General features: G+C 27.1%; 1 protein-coding gene across 2 annotated transcripts; it reads left to right on the top strand.

The window, feature by feature from the left end:
* Positions 1 to 876: 876 nt before the first annotated feature.
* LOC123262785 (lutropin-choriogonadotropic hormone receptor) lies at positions 877 to 21,557 on the top strand. 2 transcript variants are annotated; one of them, XM_044725204.1, is made up of 13 exons: positions 877 to 1,131; positions 10,057 to 10,128; positions 10,206 to 10,277; positions 10,372 to 10,440; positions 10,539 to 10,682; positions 10,750 to 10,890; positions 17,169 to 17,234; positions 17,336 to 17,479; positions 17,683 to 17,754; positions 17,968 to 18,260; positions 18,340 to 18,516; positions 18,584 to 18,778; positions 20,110 to 21,557. In XM_044725204.1, exons 1-13 carry the CDS (start codon positions 908 to 910, stop codon positions 21,540 to 21,542), a joined length of 3,102 nt encoding a protein of 1,033 aa, XP_044581139.1. In that variant the 5' UTR covers positions 877 to 907; the 3' UTR covers positions 21,543 to 21,557. The 2 variants fall into 2 exon arrangements, with proteins under 2 accessions (XP_044581139.1, XP_044581140.1); XM_044725205.1 differs by lacking the exon at positions 877 to 1,131 and having other exon boundaries at positions 10,100 to 10,128; positions 10,351 to 10,440.
* The last annotated feature ends 459 nt before the right edge of the window (positions 21,558 to 22,016 follow it).

Raw genomic sequence — 22,016 nt, forward strand, 5'->3', positions numbered from 1 at the left:
AATATATTCTAGACTAAAGTTAATTAAAATTTAGAGATTTTTTTAAATGTTTATTATTTTTTGTCAACGCTTTTTCTTTTACATTCTGTGTTTATTATCAAACTTCTAGACTATTCAGTAAATAAAATGTAATTTTTAAAAAATAATTTTTTATATAAAATTCGATTCTTACTATACATCGTGAATTTTACCGTGACACGGTTTAATCAACTGTTTAATTCCCTGTTGATTTTGTGCCGTTTTGTTGTATGTACTAAGGAGTATGCGTGTGTCTCATGGTTAGTGATGGTGGAGATTCATGGAGTCAAGAGCAAGCAGATTGCTAAAAAGAGGGAGTAACTGAAAAGGGAGGGGTCATAGTGATTGTAGAGAAGTCAGTTTCGCAGGGTTATTAAACTTAGTGTACACACTAAAAATATTACCAGTGTTTTTAAATTTAATTTTAAGACTTTTGTAGTCTAGTTTTGCCTGCAATAATTAAAAAAAATATTAACAAAACATTCATAGTGTTTTTAAAGTTAATTAAGACTGTTGCAAAAAATTATTTTGCAAATTAGAGCAGGAATACGTGAACTAGTAACCGAAAGTTCAAAGAACTGTTGAATGAAATTGAAAATAAAGACATTAATCACTGAACATTAATAAAATTAATTGTGTCATGAACAAAAATACATTTTATGATTTTATAAATCTTCCTGACTTTAGAATAAACTTCAAGCTGGATTTAAAATAATTTTCATTTAAATATTTTTTAAAAATTTAGGTTTTTTTTTTTAAATAATGACGAAAACAAATGTAACAGTATGTATAGAAATTTGTAAAATATTTTATTTGAAATAAAAGTGTTCTTTACTTAAAAAATGACACGAATAAAAATGACTTTGTAATTGTGAATATTTATTGAAGGATGTATAAATTGTTTTGGATTAATCAAATAATAGTTTATTCTATTTTTTTCGGATTTTTACCCATTGTGTTTAATTCTGAAATTTACAATCGAAATTACGAGCAACGGTGCACTGTCACAAATAATGGTAAAGAATTAAATTGTCAAGGAATTGGTCTTCAGAGTGTTGAGGAAGCTTTCGAAAGTCATATTTCGTCATCGACGATAAGTAATATCACTAAAATGTAAGTAAAGAAAATATGTATGGAATTAAAAAATTTGTAATTTTATTTTTATTAACTGTTTATAATTTAAGAAGTTTAAATTAGCTTTGAAAAAATAAAAAAATTTCTCAGAATATAAATAAAATGAGAAGTTAAAGTTAACAAAATGAAGAAAAAAAATTAGTGAATGAAGTAAACGTAACTTCAAAGTTTACCTTATTTTTTATGACATTAAAGTTAACAATCACTTGATAATTTTTTAATTTTATTTTACTAATAAATTTTTTCTGAAAAATTATTTTTAAAAAATTGCATTTATAACTTCTTAAAATTTCTACATGTCAATTTTTTTTTACCATAATTTATTTGTTAAAAAAATTCTAAAAATTATTAAGTACCTGCTAAATTTATTTTCATTATTTTTTTCAAGAATCTAATTCATCGTTATTAAAAAATCAATACAGACTGAGAAGTATAAGAATTTAAATGACAAGATTTTTTATAAATTTATGGTTGTCTCAGAGATAAAAAGAGAGTGAGAGGAAGATAGAGAGAGCAATAGAGAAATAAAGAGAGGGAGAGAGAGAGAGAGCAATGAATTGATGTTACTGGCGAATGTAAATGAATTGGATTCGTAAGCCGACTATAAAAAAAAATTAAATAAACATCCCAAGAGCATTACTGGGATGAATACGATAAAAGCTTCAATTATTGACAGGGGTCCAATTATTGACACCCTATTTTAATTTAACGCTTATTTAGTTACCTACAATATAAAAAACGACTAAAATTTTTTATACAATCTTTATAGTAATTGCTTATTAAGTGTAGCTTACAATATTGGTGAAGAATAAAAAATCATTTAACATGTAATTTACATAAGTTAACATTAAGAAATTATAAAACATAAATTTTATATTTTAAAAATTATCACATAATAATAAATACTAGCAATTTTCATTCATTATGTGATTACCGTAAATTGAAAATTATATGATATTCAAGTTAGCAGTCATTTGATTATTTTTTACTTTTTTTTTAACAACCAAATTTGTTCCAAAAAATTATTTTTGAAAAATTGCATTTTTTATTTTTTTAAATTTCTACGTGTCAATTTTTTTTTATAATTTTTTTGCCACAATTTCTTTGTTAAAAAAATTCTTAAAATGATCAAATATCTGCTAAATTAATTTTCATAAAAATTATAGCCGTGAAAACTCTGGATTAATGATTATTTAATAATAATTTTAAACATAATATACATAGCTGAGTAGGGTGTTCATTTGAAATGATTATTTTTTTTTATAGCTGACACGATTCTCAAGAAAAAAAATTTTTTATAAAATATTTAAAGCATCTAATTTAGGAAATTAAATTTTTTAAAAGTTTTCCATCAGTATGGTTTTGGAACAACAAGCCATTTTTACAATATCTTCAAAAATATGTGAAAAAAGTTGAAAAAGTAACTTGGAAGACTGGTAAAGTTCACGTGAGACGAATTAAAGTAAAATTGTTGAAAGCTCTTTCAAAGAGTGTTAAATATACAACAATTTTTTTTTTAATTTAATAAACTTACAATAATTATATTTGAATAACCGTTTTCATTGATATAATAGCTCAATACCAGGTAAAGATGTGAAAATAAAAAAAAAAGTGAGTTGAAATACATGCTTTTTAAATGGAAAAATTAAATGTGAAAGAGGAAGTACTTAAAATTAAAATGTAGGGCCTAAATTTTCAGGAATGTTTTTTTTTATATGTCCCTCACGGTTTTGGAAATGCCGTAAAGATTCGGTATTTATACGATATAAATGCTGTATTTTTACCGTAATACTTCAGTTATTTTAGCCAGTTTTTTTGTCGAATTATTATGAAAAAATTACGAAATAAATTCAGAATATTTATGGCAATACAATAGAAAAGTTTCGGTATATTTACAGCATTTAAACCGTAAATATACCGCATATTTACTGTATGTCTGCGGCATTATTGCAGCAAAAAACCGGAAAAGAAGATCCCTATTTTCTATTATCGGCAAAATACCAAAAATATGCTGCTTTACTACTATTTTTCAATAGCTTGAAATTTTTTTTTATAATATTATAAATTATCGTGAATTATTTTTAAGAGGTTGATAATAAACTAATTTCTCGATTGTTATTATTATTAATAATTTTTTTTAGTCTAGACCGGGATTCGAACTCAGATCATTTAGTTACGCGCCGAATGCTCTACCAGTTGAGCTATCAGAGACACTATCCATATCTAATTACTCAGTCACCTAATAAGACTCACCGAGTAATAAACACAGCCGTCCATCTTACGGTAGAAAGCATTATATCTTTAATTATATCAGTATAAACGCGGCAAAATTATAGTATATCTTTGGTATTTTTACCGTAGAAATACGATTTTATTACTTTAAAATTATAGTTATATTATAGTTAATACATAGATTTTTTACGGTAAAAGTTCTAGAGTTTTACAGTAATTTTATAGTATTATTTCTGAACTTTGCAGCAAAAGTACGGTAGAAATGCTGCATAACTATAGTAAAAAAACTGGCCAAAATGACCACAGAAATACCGTATTATTTCAGAATTATAACGGTAAATTTACAGTTAACGCATTAATACCGAAAATTTACGGTATTTCAAAAACCGCGAGGGGTAGAACAGTATTTCATAGTGTCAGCGAGAAAAAAAAATAGTTGTTTTAAATGAAGCTCCCTAGTGAAGGTATATCTGACATAAATTTCGAAAATAATGTCACTATGATTAAATTAATTACCAATAATTTTATGAAAGTTATGACGAAGTACGCTTTTTTTTTTTTTAAAACAAACAAACCATTCAGAACTGCTTAAAAACTTTAACATGAATGGTACCGAATTTGAGTACAGAAACCCACTTTATAGTAAAAATATTACCTCAAAAATTTTTCCTAATTCTTTTAATAACAAATATAATAAATTATTGTTAATAATATTTATATCGATAATATATGGAAGCATAGTATATTTTTGAATATGAATTCAAAGAATTAAAAACAATTAATAGCTGTAAAAAATTTAAAATATATTCTACCATTAAAATTCAAAATTTACATTTTCAATCAGTAACAAATGATCGTGAAACTTCGATAGTTAATAAAATCTATTGTTAATTTTATTTTATGGATAGACGATATTTAGATAAGAGTAAATTTATTTACTTGACATTTCAACCAGTAAGAGTTCTTAGTCACTTATGTATGCACTTAGCTTAATATTAAAATTTTGAAATTTACAGTGAGATTGAACAATTGCTTTTTCTCTATGTAAGTTCAAAATTAATAGCTCACACTGTAAATTGTACTTTACACTTTAACAAATTATATTATTCGGCATTTTAATTTATGTATTATTTGAAAATGATTATTTTTTACAGTTTCCAAATAGAATAAATAATTTTTTAAGAAAACAAATTTCCGGCGTAAAAAAGCAATAATATTTTTAAACTTTATAATTTTAGATTTAGTTTTTTAAACTATAAAATTTACTTCTAATACTTCAACAAATTTGTAACAATATAAAATTTAACAATAAACAATTACAGTGTAAACTTGAACTTTTGCAATTTTGAATTCGACGGGACCGATTTTATATTTTATACTTTAATTATTCCTTTCTTTTTAATGTGTACTCATTAATAAAGAAAACGAAGTTTATTTGAATGTATTATAACAGACAGTGAGCGTAAAATTAATTAATATTTTAATTTTTATTTTAAAGATTAATTTGAAAAATATTTTAAATAATTTATATAGTAAAAAATAATGAATACTTAGTCCTTATACTTGACTTTTTTGTATTTAGTTCAGCAAATTAATACCTTTTGCGCGTTATGGGTGTCGATAATTGGTATTGCAGCAGGTTAATAAGAAAGTCGATTGATTTTTCAACTTGTCAATGAATGATGAGTCTGGGTGATTGACTATCAGTTGAAGTAAATTATTAAATTTGAGAAACTACTTTAAAAAAGCATGGATTTTTAATCAAAAATTAATTAGTATAAAATGATTAAAAAAATTTAACAATCTTAATTCCAAATATGTTGAAAAAATTGTAACCCTAGCTTTATTTTTTATATTACCAATAATTGGTGCTTTTATCTTATACGGATAATTTTTATTTAATTTTCGATTATGAAAAAACTATTTGTTAATAGAAAATAGATTTGACAAGATTACCGCAATGCGAAATGTATAACTATAGAAGTAGTATTCAAATAAAATCCTTTTTTAATCTTTTCAAATCAATTTAAATCAATTCAAATCTCTTATTCTAATAAGGGATTTTCTTTAAAGTTATAAAAAGTGTCAAATAGTCAACATCAATCAATAATTTTATTAATTAAATCAATTAAAGTAACTTTACATAAACTAAACGACAGCTCTATTTCACAACACCGTAAAACTACAGCGAAAAAAAATTGCAGAAAAAATTTACGATGTTATATCGTAAAAATTCGCGTATTAACTACTTTTATACGTATTTTTACGATGTAACATCGTAAATTTTAAAATATAAAATTAGTACGTAAAATTATGAAGTAGACGATATTGAAATTCCGGTCCTGGATTACGATGTGATAATTGCATTTTTTCCTACAATTTTTTTTCCGTGTATTTTTAGATTTTTTTAAATTTGTCGTATAGAAAAAGTTTACTCTAGATTGATAGAAATCTCGATTTGTAAATAGAAGATATGTTCAAAATATTTTTAAGAAGAAAAACATTAGATTGTGTTTTAAAAGTAATAAAAATTGCAACGCAAAAAAAAACAAGTCTAAAATTTTGCAGTTACTGTATTTCGAAATGATTATTTCAATGAAAATACATAATTGTAAAGGGGAAAATCCAAAAGTGCACACCCCATAATCTCATTTTTCCTAATAAAATTGATTAAAATAAAATACAAACACTTTTAAATCTTTCGCATCATTGTTTACCCAGAAAAGAAAGGTACTGCACATGAGTTGTAAATGAACCTTATAAGGTAAATATATTTGCATAGATATAGATGTACAAACGATAAGTGGATTTTAGTTTAATGCTAATTATAATTAAACTACATTGAATTATACCGTGATCTTCGAAAGGACTTAGTTTTGGATAATACTAAAGCGTATAAAAAATAAATGGACTTGATCAGTTAAGTTTTTCGGCAGTTATCGTGACCACGCCAGCTTCCATACATACATCAGACACACGGACGTCCACAGAATAATTTTTTTAAACATTTTTTTTTATTTATTTAAAAAGCGAAATGTCTTTTTAAAATGTCATAAGCGTTGAAACTAGTATTTTTCCATGACATTTATGTGTAAATATTATTCTACAAGTGTGATAGAAAATAAATAGAGACAATTTTAGTTCAAAAAATCACTCGATTTTTGTAAGGCGAGAATTAGAGCACCACCTCATTCGCTTCGCTTATGAGGAATGCAATTTTTATAATTATCGATTGATTCATAAGCTTGATTTTTTTAAGTAATACGAATTTTAAGTAATACGATTTACGGTAATATAAGGATCATCCCGAGTCGAAATTTAAGTCGTAGATTCAACGTTTTGAACGTTCAAATCGTAAATTCAACGTATTGGACGTTGAAATCGTAATTTGAACGTATTGAACGTTGAAATCGTAATTTGAACGTATTGAACGTTAAAAACGTAAGTTGAACGTATTCAAAGTATTGTGAGCGTAAATCAAACCATAAGGAGTGAAAATAAGTAACATCAAAACTATTCAGATAACCACTTGCTTTCAAATGGAAGTACGATAAAAATTATTTTTATAATTCTGTTAGGAGAATTTCAGTTTTTTGGTTGAAATTCTACCATCTGTTCAATGAAAATACTTAGTCCGAATTTTTTATTTGTGGAATTTTCTGTTGGGATTTTCTATAAGTGATGGAAAAATAATTTATGAAGAATTTCACGATATTCCACCCTCAGCGGAGTTGCGTGGGTATTAACAATGAAAATTTTAAATTTTCAAGCTATAGCTCCTATCGACTTCAAATTTGGTAGAAATCTTCTTTAAGTGATGTAAAAATAATTTATGAACAAATTTTACGATAGCTGACGCCACAGGGAGTTGCGGGGGTGGGTGTTAACAATGAAAATTTTTAATTTCTAAGGTGTAGCTCTTATATGCTCTAAATTTGGCAAGAATCTGCTATACGTGAGGTAGAAATGATGTAAGAGCGGATTTTATGACAACCTATTCCGAATATAGATTGCGGGGATGGGTGTTAACAATGAAAATTTTAAATTTCCAAACTATAGCTCCTATAGGTTCCAAATTTGGTAAGAATCTGTTATATGTGAGGTAGAAATGATCTAAGAGCGAATTTTATGACAACCTACTTCCAATATGATCTGCGGGGGTGGGTGTTAACAATGAAAATTTTAAATTTCTAAGTTATAGGTGCTACATACTCCCATTTTGGTAGCTATCTTTTATATGTGATGTAGAAATAATTCATAAACGAATTTTACGATATCTCACCCCGAAAAAGATTGCGGGAGCTTTAACAATGGAAAATTCCTGATTTTAAACTATAGCTCTGTAGGCTTCAAATTGGGTAGGAATTTTCTGTGAGAGATGTGAGAGATGTAGAAATAATATACAAATATACAATTTTACGCATTGGTATATGTCATTTTTTTGTAACTTTTAATTTTTACTATGGATCATATATTTTTTTTAAAACAGTTGAATCTATATTTTTTACGTTCAATACGTTCAAATTACGATTTCAACGTTCAATACGTTCAAATTACGATTTCAACGTTCAATACGTTCAAATTACGTTTTCAACGTTCAATATGTCGAATTTACGATTTGAACGTTTAAAACGTTGAATCTACGACTTAAATTTCGACTCGGGATTCATAATTGTTAACTTTAAAAATTCTTACTACTTATTAATTATTGATAAGTCGGAAAAAACTATGACTAAATTTGTTTTCTCCCGGGAGGGTCATTGCTCCTCAATTTTGCTCGGAATTTTACGGCGAACCTTGGCTATTGGATGTTGATTTAAAAGTTAGAAAATATTGATTGAAAATTCTGGATTTAATAATGTACTTATTTTTATAGACGAACTTTATGCATAAACTTCATCTATAAAAATGATTGTTTTTTTTCTGAAATTGACGTAATTATGTCATAAAAGTAATATAAAAAAAAATTTTTTTTCAACTAACAAAAAATTTTTTTCTAAATTCGAATGTTTTCGATTAGTTTTATACTTCAAGACCACAACCAAATTGATGCGAAAACTAAATTTTTTTTTTTTTTTTTTTTTTTACTATTTTACTGTTAGAAAATACTTACGTCGATTCCGAAAATATATATTTTTAAGCTTTGAGTTTTTAATTTTAAAAATTAAAAAATAAAACTCTTAGAAACAATTATAATCATACTATTTTTAAATTGTATAAAAAAGTGCACCAAGAAACACTTTTCAAATTGTTTTCTTCTTCGTCAATCTAGAACTGGACAGTATAAGTAACCTTACATTTTCACCTGCACTGTAAAAAAAGCGGTGTTAAAATGGACTCATTTTAACACCGCTATGTAACACCTCTGTATTAACACCAGTGTAGCGGTGCTCTTTTGCGGTGTTAAAAATCCGGTGTTAAACCGGTGTAATATCGGTGTAACAGTAGAATAAATTTACACCATATCGGAGTATGAATATTACATGATCCATAAAACACAATTAATATTTAATATTTATCAAAATGAGACAACTAACATTTATTTAAGAATTTTCAATTTATAAAATTACGCAGAAATCGATTTAATGAATGTTATACAACAAGTTAAATAACATTTACAATATTAAATGTTTAGGAACAATATAATAATTATTTTTATCGTAACCATGATGTTTCTCACAATATAATAGATGTTTTAAACATGACAAATCTACAACTGTGCAAAAATAAATTATCTCTATGAAAATCATTTAAAAAACATTCAAAATTTTCGTAAAATTGTTCTAAAAATGTTTCAAATTTGTTGTAAAAACACTCTAAAACTGTCCAAGAAACGTTCCAAAATTGTCTCAAAAATATCCGAAAAATGTCTCAAAAGTATTCAAAATTTGTTCTCAAATAGTTAAAAAAATGTTTTAAGATTATTTAAAAAAGGTTCCACATAAAATTTAAGGACAAGATTTCAACTAAATTGCTTCAAATAAATTTCATTGATTCTAAAATTATCTTAGAAGTATTCCGAAAATCTTAAAAAAAATACTTAAAAATTATGAAATAATTACTAAAATCCACTATTTTGGAGTTTTCGATTATTTATATGATATCATTTTTACATCGAAATTTTTTACAGTGTATTTATTTTAATCAAAAATTTTGATCTACTTAATATTTTATTATTTTAAACTTTCTAAATTAAATATTAATTTTTTTTTATTATTTACCTTTAATTATTAAACATGAAAAGTTTAATTATAAAAATTGTGTTAGTTAAAATATTATCAACACCGGAAAATTTATAACACCGATTTAACACCGAAAAAAAATATTTACACCGCGAACGGTGTTACTGCTACACCGATTTCGGTGTTGAATTTAACACCGGAATTTTTAACACCGTACACCGCATGGACTCACACCGGTTTTTTTTTACAGTGTGAGAATGGAAGAAACGAATGAAATGCAATTTCTTATAGCTAACTTAATCGAAGCAAAAGTCAATTTATCTTCGTTCTTTATGCATTTAAATTTTTGATACAGTCATAACGAAGTATAGCATTTATAATAGTATCTTATGATAATTAACTTCTAGTTATAAATTTTATTTATAATTCATCAAATTGTAAATTCTGAAATTTTCTAAAAAGTTCAGATTTTTGCTTTTTATTTTTATAGAAATTTCAATCACAACAGTATCACATACATCCCTGCCACGGTTTTGAATTCAATGACAAGCATTGAAATCATGTGAGTATTTATTTTTTTTTGCATGGTTTTTTCATGTAATTCAAAAATAATTTAATAAAAAACTGTCTTTTGCTCAGTTTTTTAAGAAGAAATCAAATAAAAGGAATAAATCATGACGGATTCAAAAATCTTCCAAATCTAAAAGTCTTGTAAGTAAATCTTCTCTAAACAACATGAATTAATTTTTTTGTCTTCTGAGTACCATTCTTTGTACCATCAGAGGTCATGTTAAAAAATTTACAGGGAGTTGGATGACAACTGCCTCACAGAAATTCCAAAGGTTATTAAACATCTGCATAATTTAGAAGACTTGTAAGTGATTGTATTCTTTTTTTGCATTCTTTGTATTTTTATGTTGACTTTTTAGAGAAAATTCTAAACTCACTTAAAATTTCTTAATTTTTTTGAAGATCTCTATCGAATAATAAAATTAAGCAGCTTGATTCCAATGCATTTAGTGGTAATCCCAATATTACCTCGATAGACTTACGAGGGAATCCTATTAAAAAAATTCATTTTCGAACATTTCAAAACCATGTGAAGTTACGAAAGTTGTAAGTATTAATATTAATTTCACGTAAATTTTCATCCTAATAATTGTTTAATTAATTTGTATTTTAGAATTCTATCAAACAACAAAGAATTGATGCATTTTCCGAGTTTGAACGGCACACAATCCTTGGAAATATTGAGATTAGATCGTGCATCTCTTACGAGTCTTTCTGATCATCTTTGCGTTCAATCCCCGAATTTAAAAAGTTTGTAAGTAACTGATATTTTTTTATAATACTGCAAATTAATTTCAGATACAGTAAATCAATCTATTTCTTCCATTTTCAACACTGATAAGAAAATTAACTTGACTGAAAAGAAAAAATCTTAATCCAAAGACACCATTGAAATAACATTTTGAAAAAAATAATTATCTTGAGTCAAGAAAAAAAATTTTGAACCAAGAAATTATTCACTCAAGTAAATTTGTCTTGGTTCAAGATTTTTTTCTCTTAATTAAAAATAATTATTTTCTTCAGAATATTCTTGGATCAAGATTTTTTTTCTTGAATCAAGTTAACTTTTTTATTAATGTAAACATGTATTAATATTTGAATGCTGAAAAAAGCTACTTTATTCAAGAAAAATATGTTTTTCACAATTTCACTCTTGTTTCAAGATATTTAGTTTTCGCAATTCAAGAAGTTGACTCTTGAATAAATAAATTGAAACTATTCACAGGAAACAGTTAATTTGACTTGAGATAATTTTTTGGATCCAAGAAAATTTTTAAGGGCCTAAAGAAACCTCCAAAATTTCTTGAACAAAGTATAATAATTTCTTGAATTATAAAATACTGAATTGAAAAAAGGTACTTAGGCTAATAAATTTTACATACTTCATTAATCAGTATCATTGCTTTTTTAAAGTATTTGAATAATATGTACACTTTTCTTGAGCGAAAAATGTTATTCAAACTAAAAATACTCCTTTTTTACGGCAAGAATGCTACGTTCTTATATCAAGAAAGTTTTCTTAGCTGGAGATCCTATCATTATTGAGCTTACTTTGAAAACTATTCGAACGTATACTTATTCACAAGTTTCAGCGCTTTGTCTCATTCTATGGTTGAATTTGATCAAAGGATTGAGTGATGGGGAAATGGTTTAGTTGCCTAATTCTACTTAATTAATGTACTTCAATGTTAGTCGTTGGATTAAAACTTTATGTTATATTGTTGCTCAATCAGATGTACACATCTCTTTTACAAGGATTTGTGTGATAAATCATTTATGCTATCTTCCAACTTTAAATTTTACCTGTCAGTTGAATTTTCTATCGATATTGATAGGTAGACAGTTGTTAATAAATATTTATATTACTTATTCTATTATTTATTTTTTAAGAACATTCAACGTAGCACTCAAAACAAAAAAAATATTTCAGTAACTTATTTCATTACAAGAGATAAATTTTTACTACGCCATGTGATCCACGAATTCCTGGAAAAATGGGGTTTTTTCAATAAAAAGTGTATTTTACATCAGAAGATGTTTTGAATTTTATCATTACGTGTTATCGAATGATTTGAATTAAAATTTAAATTCAATATCCTTTTAACAAAACATAGGGAAAATATAATATAAACAACGAAATTTACGTAACTGCTTAACAATTATTGTTACTATATAATTAAATTTACTATTTTATCAAAAAATTATTTAATTGCGATAAAAAATTTGAAGTAAAGGTTTTTCAAAATTTTCTTTTCCTTTTTAATTTAAATTAGGTTTATTCTTCAAAAGTTTTTTAACAACTTTTTTTTACATCTTTTGGGTCTGAAATTTGAAAGGTTTCAAAAGCTCTTAGTAAAAGCCCAATTTTGTAAGTAACTTTTGTTGAAAAATCAGATTATTTTCAATATAACAACAAAAATTTCTTGAAAAGTGTATCTTGCTCAATTAAGTACTTTTGTTATCATTTGTCATGGATCATATATTAAAATATAATCAATAATTGCAATATTATTATAAAACGAAATTGGTACTAGCTTTTGAGTTCCAAAAATCCACCCAGATAGAAAGACTAGCTTGACTCTTAAACCTAGGCGCTTAAAATCGCGCTTATGACGTTTTTGAGCTCTTCGAGTTCAAAAATACAATTTATGTGTTATTTTGAGCTCTCCGAGTTCAAAGAGATAGATTTCCTATGCTTTTGAGCTCTTCGAGCTCAAAAATCTTATCAACGTTCGATGAAACACGATTTTTTTAATTTTCAAACTGCTATAATTTTTGAATGAATCAACCGATTTTCACGAGGTTGGCGGCGATCGATATAGTTTTTTGAGCTCTATAAATAATTTAGAACAAAAAAATTGATCTGATCAAAACATTTCGGAGTTATCACAAAAAAACACTTTTTTCGATTTTTTTCGACAACGATATCTCACGAACGCATCAACCGATTCTGACGCTTTTGGTGACGATCGATGCGGGTTTTCAAGGTTAAGAGCTGAGTAGTTTTTGAGGTCAATCGGTTCAGCCAATTCGGAGAAATTTAAAAAAATAAAAAAAAAAAAAACAACTTTTTTTTTTACTTTTTTTGAAATTTCTCGAAATCTACTGGTCCGAATCGGTTCCAACTTACAGGAAATCTAAGTTTGGCGAAGACCTTTTGAATGACACCAACTGCGATCAAATTGGTCTAGCCGTTCAGAAGTTATAAGGGGTTTACATACATACACACACACAGACGTACGGACATCATCGTAAAAATAGTCAGGGAAGCTTCTTAGGACTTCAAAACGTCGAGATCTGTTGAAACCTCGATTTTTACAAAACGGGGTAAAACCAATAACTTCCCGATTTTTTGAAAATCTTCGATTTTCTTAGCGGGAAGTTAAAAATTTTATAATAAGGAAAACAAAAAAATTTCTTGAGCTTAGATAAAATTCTTGGTTAAAAAAATACTTCTTGGCTTAAGAATTTGTTCTCTTGTCCCAAAAAATTTATTGTTTTCCTTGTAGTAGTCTTGGCTCCTTGGAAAAATTTTTGTCTTGAGTCAAGCTAATCTTTCTACCAGTGCACTGTGTCCACCCGTCGGATCAGAAAAATTGAGGCATTAGATAGAGAAACTTAGACAGGTTCATCCTAAGTGTAATTGATAACGCAGGTGGATTAGTATTTCTATTAGGGATAAAAAAAACTTTTGGTTTTGGTTGTGGTTCAGAATCGATGAGTCAGTTTTGAATCGACAAAATATGGTCAAATCAACAACATGTCAATACTGTATTTGCTCATTATTTACCGATGAATTATCGGCCATGAAGTTTGTGGTAGAAAGTGAGAGTGATGCAAATTAATGTTTGAAGGATCCTCTTTAATAATCATTAGTTGCGCTGCGAAGGCTTGTGACATTGAATTATACTCAAGACTTACGGTATTGATAGACAATAGTGCTCCTTTGTGAATATTTATGCAAACCTTGTCTCATACAGACCTATTTATTAATTAAAAAATAACAAATTATAAGAGCATTTCTAGAACGAAAAATCTTTATAAAGAAAAGATTAATACCTTCTTGTTTAGTGTAATGTTCTGTTCACTTTACACGGAAAAAAGTAAACTGTAATAAATAACAGTCGATTTATAATAAGTAATGATCAACTGCTAAAAATTACCATTTCAAACAGTAAAATCGTGATTTTACTATTCACTTTATAATATTTACCATTTAAACGTTACAATTTACTCTTTACATGGAAGAAAATACTATTTCAAACAGTAATATTTGCTATGTAAATGTCTAAAATATTAAAGTATAATAATTAACAATTCAGACTTTGATATTTATCATTTCGTACCTAAAAAATGATGTTATGATATGTAAAAAGTATAAAATAAAGTTAGTAAATTTCTTATACAAGCAACGTCAATATTTACAAAGTAAAATGGTAAATTTTAAACGCAACGCTAAAAATCAAACTGTAATTATTGACTTGCTTGGACGGGTAAAATGTATATTTTAAAAGTATAATTTTTACTGTTTGAAATGTTAAATTCTCCCAGAGTGAGACTCCCTTCTCTTTCATCTGAGTTCCCCTTCTCCTCATAATATGGACTATATATTGAAATGGCAATTTTTACTGTTTGAAACTGTAATTTTTTAAGATAAAAGAGTCGTTATTTACTATAGTGACAGCTACTAATCACTTATTTTGGATATTAAATTATAAATTGTGGCTTTTATACTTTCTACATTAAGTTCTGTAATATTTATATTTTTGCCACCCCGATGTCCGCTTTACTGTTTGAAACTATAAAAATTAACCGGAATCCGAGTGAATATTACAGTTTACTTTTTTCCGTGTATACATATATTATTAACACATAAAATCCGTAAATTTGATACTTGGCGAGATTATTTGGGAATGAATTGTAAAACTGAAAAAACATTAACCTGAATGAAGAGAAAAATTCTTGAACTAAAAAAATTATTTTGAATAGTTTAATTATTTTGGATCAAGACGAAAAATTTTTGAATCAAGTTAAATTTCTTCTCTTCTTCATCTTCTTCTCTTTGAGGACAAAAATTGCAACATTATTTTAGAATTAAAGAGGATAAGATAGTATTAAACTTTTTTAAATCCTCCTTTATCCTTTCGAATTCTCCGCGAGAACAGAAATCACAACATTATTTTAGAATTAAAAATAATAAGTTAGTATTAAACTTTTTTAAATTCCCTTCTATTCTGCTGAATTTTCTGCGAGAACAGAAATTGCAATATTATTTTAGAATCAAAAAGGATAAGTTAGTATTAAAAATATTGAATCCTTCTTTATTCTTTTTAATCCTAAAATGATAATAATTTTTTCGTTGGATGAAAGAGAATTAAAAAGAATTTATTTTAAGTTCGATTCGAATTCTCCGGATGAGAATTGAGAGTATTTGAGAGTATTAAATTTTATTTAATATGTGTGCTTTTTGAATCCTTTTTAATTCTCTTTTTTAACCAGGGTTACCATGCCAAGTGCAATTTCAGAAAGTCTGTACCACATACTGATAGATTTACTGTTTGGAATTTGTTGATGGGATAGAAATTTTTTTATGAGTCTGACTAGAAAAACAGATTTGAAAAGATTAAAAAAAATTTAATTATCTTTTCAAACCTACTTTTTAACTTCCCGCTAAGAAAATTGAAAATTTTCAAAAATCGGGAAGTTATTGGTTTTACCCAGTTTTTCGTAAATCGAGTTCTTATCAGATCTTGACGTTTTTAGGTCCTAGGAAGCTTCCCTGAATGTTTTCGCGATGATGTCCATATGTGTGTGTGTGCGTGTGTGTGTGTGACTCTCTTATAACTTTTGAACGGCTTGACCGATTTAATCGCGGTTGGTGCCATTCGAAAGGGCTTGACCAAACTTAGATTTTGAATATTATTTGGACCGATTCGAACTAGTAGATTTTGAGAAATCTCAAAAAAACTATAAAAATAAATTTTTTGAAATGTGATTTTTTTGAAATTACTTTTAAATGGCTTCACCGATCAATTCCAAAATCTAATCAGCTCTTAAGATCAAAAAACCACGTCGATTACCGCAAGCCCGGTCAAAATTAATTAATTCGTTCGTGAGTTATCGTTGTCGAAAGAAAACCGAAAAAAGTGATTTTTCGGAATTACTTCGAAATTCTTGGCTAGATCGATTTAAACTTGAAAATTTTTTATGGAGCTTCAAAAAGTGCGTCGAATGCCGCCAACCCAGTGAAAATCGGTTCATTCATTCAAAAGTTATTGCCGTTTGAAAATTCAAAAAATTGTGTTTTATTAAATTGCTATTAGAGTTTTGAGCTCGAAGAGCTCAAAAACGTAATGTGTAGTTTTGAGCGCTTAAGTACAAAATGAGCGGGAAGTTGCAGAGATGGCCTTTAGGGTCAACCGTCATCCTAATTTTTTTAATAAGAGTGATTCTATGTCAAATTTTTCGATTTGGCTGAAAATAATATATCCCATTGAAAATGTTACTCAAAAAATTTTAAGATTTGTTCACTCAATTAAAAAAAATCATGAATTTAAAAAGTAACTCTTTATTTTTTTACCACAAGTTATTTAAAAATTAACTGATCAAAATACTTTTTTTCAATTACATTGTTGAATATTTTTGAAATGAATTACACAAAAATTTTTAGAAATCATCATCTGCAGAATTTTTCACTTTTTTGAGAAAAAATCATCATTCGTTTTAAGTTTGACATAAAAAAAAATATTTTTTTATTCTCTCAAGAAGAAAACATTTTTATTGTGAATAGTTCTGTGTTACATAAAGTGTGCTAACATTTCCGTCTATTTTTTTTTCCATTTAAAAAAATTTTTTCTCAATGTTTAAGTTTTTTTTTTATCGTAGAAATTTTGATTTTACGATAAATTAAGTTTAAATAAATTATTTTACGATATTTTCTACCCAATTGATCATTTAAGCAATTTAATTAATTATTTTCATTGTATGTTTAAAAAATTCCATATTAAAAAAAAATTTCTTAAACTGTTCTAGAAATCTTGAATCTAATTTTCTAACAACAATTCCACACCTGAAGGATTGCCGGAATTTACGAGTTTTGTAAGTAATAAAATAATTTGTTTTTTTCTTGAGCATAAAATAGAACTAAAAAAATGTCTAATAATTGTATTGAACTTATGTAGATAAATGTAACTTTTCAGAAATTTAGTCAATAACAAAATAACTGAAATAACTGGGAACAAGTTTACAACATTAAATTTACTTCATGATTTACTGCTGTCGAGAAATGGAATTAAAACTATACCATCTAATGCATTTAACGGATTAAAAAATCTTCAAGTTTTGTAAGTTATGATAATTTATCTGAATCATTTCTACTGTTTCATTAAAAATTGCTGGAAATGTAACAATTCTAAACAAAATGTTTGAAATAATTTTTCTTGATTGATTCAAGAATAAAAAAATAGTATTAAAAACGAATTTTATTTCTCATAATTTAATAATTTAGTTGATCGGATCATTTAATAAAAATTTTCTATGTTTATAGAGACTTGCAGAGTAATGAAATCGAATATATTGATCCAGATGCCTTCAGCAGTTGCCAAAATCTAAAAGACTTGTAAGTTTTAATATTTCATACTTGGATTTAGAAAAATGTATCTAAGAGCAAAAATATTAATTTTATATCAAAGTCTTCCAATAGAATTTTGTTTCTTAAAAAATAACTAATTGAATATTTAAAATGATTATTTCTGCTCATAGCAATCTCAATTTTTAACTCGAAATCATACTTTTTTTTTTTTGTAAACCAGACCATTGATATTTTTGACAGAAATCTGGGAAATAATATGTTTCCTACACTGCCAATTACTGGCCTTCAAAATTTGAGGCATTTAAAAACATTTAACAATCCTAAATTAGAAGAATTTCCATCTACAGAATCGTTTCCTAGTATAAAAACGATGGTTTTATCATATGCTTATCACTGCTGTGCTTTTTTATCAATGAACAAGAATGAATTAATTGAAAGAATTCCAATCCGTGAATCAATTATTTTCCCTACTGATAATTCACTTGACGCTTCACTTTGGAATTCTAGCTTACTCAACGTTTGGATTCAATTGCGTAAGTCGTATTTATTATATCAAATTTTTTTTACGATTTACTACAATAGTAAATAAATCATCTTCACCCATAATTGCAGAGAAGCTAAGCAGGAAGAACAACAGTGGTATCAATAACTATTTGAATAATTTGGCTGTAAATTTTACGGAACACAATGGAACTTTTTCAAATGATGATAATTTTTTAGACACCCAAAATGAAATGCTAGCTACACCTACTGGAGAAACATATTCTGTGAAATGTTTACCTCGACCAGGTATAAAAAGATAATTAATGATGTAAATAAGTAAAACTATTTGTTTAAAGATTAACTTACATTGTAGGTCCATTCTTGCCATGCAGAGACTTGTTCGATTGGTGGACATTGCGCTGCGGTGTGTGGATAGTTTTTTTACTAGCAATGCTAGGGAACGGAACTGTCGTTTTTGTGATAGTTTTTTCCAGAAGTAAAATGGATGTTCCAAGATTTTTAGTTTGTAATCTTGCTGCTGCAGATTTCTTCATGGGAATATATTTAGGTAGATCAATCTTTTTAATATCTTATAATTTTTTTTTATTTGATTAAAAATTATACTGAAGTTAGCAGACAATAGTTAATTTGTTTAATTCTTATAATAAATCAATTACAATAAGAAAATTTTTTAAAAAATTTCCACTAATAATTTTTTTTAATTTTCTTATGTAGAATTTTTTTATTAAACTTTTTTTATAATACTTTTATTGTTATAAAATTATAAAAAATTTTCTGATGTCTTTCAACTTCAGTGTCATGATTAAAAATCAAATTTAGTGAAATTATCGATAGCATTTATTGAATTATATCCTCAATTTTCATAAAAAAAAATTCAAATCTCTTCAATGAAGAAAATTACTATAAAAATCGAAACGAATATTTTTTAATTATTATTTTCGGTTATTTTATACGTCTTTATGAGAGAATTTAAATTTCTTTTTCTTCTTCTCTATTCACGAAAAAACTGAAAAAAATATTACAAACTTGAAGAATATTTAAATTAATACGGACTCTTCCTAGACTGGATTACAGTGGAGTTTCTCCAACTTCAACTCTTTACCATTTTCCATTAAAAAAGAGTGGAAGGACTCGCCTATTGCCATGTATTCTTCAACTTCAATTCCTGGAATTTGGGACTTCTCAGTTGAAGTTGGGGACTGTACTGTAGTTGTATGCTATGGGTGAATAGATTTTAAACGCTCTCTCACTACTCTGAACAGCAAATGTCAAATGGGTGGGGGTAATTAGTAAAGGATAACTATGAATATTATTTTGATGCCATTAATAGTTTTATGTGTAATATGAATAATACTAAAATTAGCAGACATCTAACAATTCTTGAAATTTTTTTAAAAAATATAATTTTTGAAAATTTCTACATGTAGAATTTTTTTTCATTATAATTTGAATGTTATAAAAATTTTAAAAATTTTTACGTACCTGTTAAATTCAGTTTCATGCATTGAGAGAAAAAATTTCTTTTGAAAAAAAATGAGCAATTTTGTAATAAGAAATTAATTTGTTAAAAATTTTCAACAATTTTATTTTTTAGCTGAAGAAATAAAAATTTTTCTCACAGTACTTTCTTGTGCAAAAAAAGTTTTTTAACTTAAAAAAAAAAACAATTTTAGATAGACAACTTGAGAATTTTTATTCAAAATTAATTTTTCCCAATTCTAGAAATTTTTTTTTTGAGAAGAAAGGTACGGTGAGAAAAATTTTAATTTCTTCAGCTAAAAAATAAAACTATTTAAAATTTTAAACAAATAATAATATGAAATAATTGTCTCTCTATTATAATATTTGTGTTACTGAATTCTGAATTTTTTTCTGCAGGCCTTCTAGCAGTTATAGATGCATCTACATTAGGAGAGTTTCGAAAGTATGCAATACCATGGCAAATGTCTGTTGGTTGTCAACTTGCTGGATTTTTAGGCGTATTAAGCTCCGAATTAAGTGTTTACACATTATCAGTAATTACACTAGAGCGTAACTATGCAATAACACACGCGATTCATCTAAACAAACGGCTGTCTTTGAAAAATGCTGGTTATATAATGATTATTGGGTGGATATTTTCATTATCAATGGCTATTCTTCCTCTTTTGGGTGTATCTGATTATCGTAAATTTGCCATTTGCTTACCGTTTGAAATAGATGGAACAGCCTCATTATCCTACTTGGTATTTTTGATGCTAATTAATGGGGTAGCGTTTTTAATTTTAATGGGATGCTATTTAAGAATGTATTGTGCAATTCGTGGATCTCAGGCATGGAATTCAAATGATTCAAGAATAGCCAAACGAATGGCATTATTGGTATTTACAGATTTTTTGTGCTGGTCACCGATTGCGTTTTTCTCGCTCACTGCCATGTTTGGACTGAGATTAGTGTCATTAGAACAAGCGAAAGTTTTCGCTGTTTTTATACTGCCATTTAATTCATGCTGCAATCCATTTTTATACGCAATAATGACAAAACAATTTAAAAAAGATTGCGTGCTAATATGTAAAGCCATTGAAGAATCCCGAGTTACTCGAGGAATTGGTAGGTGCCGTCATAGTTCTAACTTCAGCAACCGCCAAACTCCATTCAACACCAATAGTATTGTAGATCGATCATCTCGAGAGCATCAGACTCTATGTGTGTGCAATTCACGGCACGCGATCGTAAACAATTCAAAACGATGGTGTGGATTAGAAATAATTTGGTCATGTGGCAAAGGTAAACACCAGCGGCGAAGTAGAGCTGATCAATATGCTTACCGTATAGCCGAAATACAGCAAAAGCAACATAAAAGAGCATGCTCGATGTCTTCAAGTGAAAATTTCTCATCATCACGATCCGATTCTTGGAGACAAGCTAATCATTGTAGCATTCCATTGAGATTTATAGACTCGAAAAAACACGGATCGTTATGGCTAATAGCACGTAAATCATCCCATGACTCTAATTTAAGCTCATCAAGAAACGATTCATCCAGCTCAGGTATTACTGCCAGTACTAGCACCTGGAAAATTTCAAGGTCGAGTACATATTCAGATATTGGAACTCCAAAACTTGCTCGACCTAAACCGAGGTTGATACGGCAATCGGCTATTCAAGAGCCAGATTCTCTTTTTAGTCCTTCTCGACTTGCAGTAAGACTTCTCGCCACTATTCCATCTTCTGCTGATACAAATGAACAATTAGCAATAAATAATGATGAAAAGTTTGAAGATAATCAAGGTGAAGTTAAGATTGATGAAAAATCTGTATGTATTAAATGAATTGTATTATTAATATATTAAATTATTGATTTTGTGTTTTGTAAAATATATTAATTATAAAGTAGATACATTTATTAATGACTAATATATGTAGTATCGGAAAATACTTGATAGGATATTGATGTTGTTAATATTATATCTAAAAAAGGGAATCACAGGTCGGATAATTTAAGTGAGTATTTATTCTAAAAATTGACAGAGTTAAAATACAGAGGTCTGTCGTACATCGAAGTTAAGTAGGAACTGCCTGCTTGAGTCCCATACAATTAGATATTTACTTACTCCCGCATCAGTCATACTTCGTTCTTACACTCTCGGTACTTATAATGTACATTTTTGCCACGAGACAAAATCTATACTTACGTTCTCACGCATACAAATATTTTCTAAAATATCTTAACTACACATCTGTTATTTGGGAATTTTTCTCAATCCCTTCATTTACAACTTTTTCGAAAAAATACTTACTGCTAA

The sequence above is a fragment of the Cotesia glomerata genome, linkage group LG4, assembly GCF_020080835.1.
Source record: "Cotesia glomerata isolate CgM1 linkage group LG4, MPM_Cglom_v2.3, whole genome shotgun sequence".
Taxonomy (NCBI): domain Eukaryota; kingdom Metazoa; phylum Arthropoda; class Insecta; order Hymenoptera; family Braconidae; genus Cotesia; species Cotesia glomerata.

What these genes read in the sequence shown, in the direction of transcription:
- LOC123262785 (XM_044725204.1), top strand. Translation starts at nt 908, where the DNA reads ATGTATAAATTGTTTTGGATTAATCAAATAATAGTTTATTCTATTTTT. An exon ending in TCCCCGAATTTAAAAAGTTT is followed by an intron (nt 10,891 to 17,168) that starts GTAAGTAACTGA and finishes AAACTGTTCTAG; the next exon opens with AAATCTTGAATCTAATTTTC. An exon ending in CAACGTTTGGATTCAATTGC is followed by an intron (nt 18,261 to 18,339) that starts GTAAGTCGTATT and finishes CCATAATTGCAG; the next exon opens with AGAAGCTAAGCAGGAAGAAC.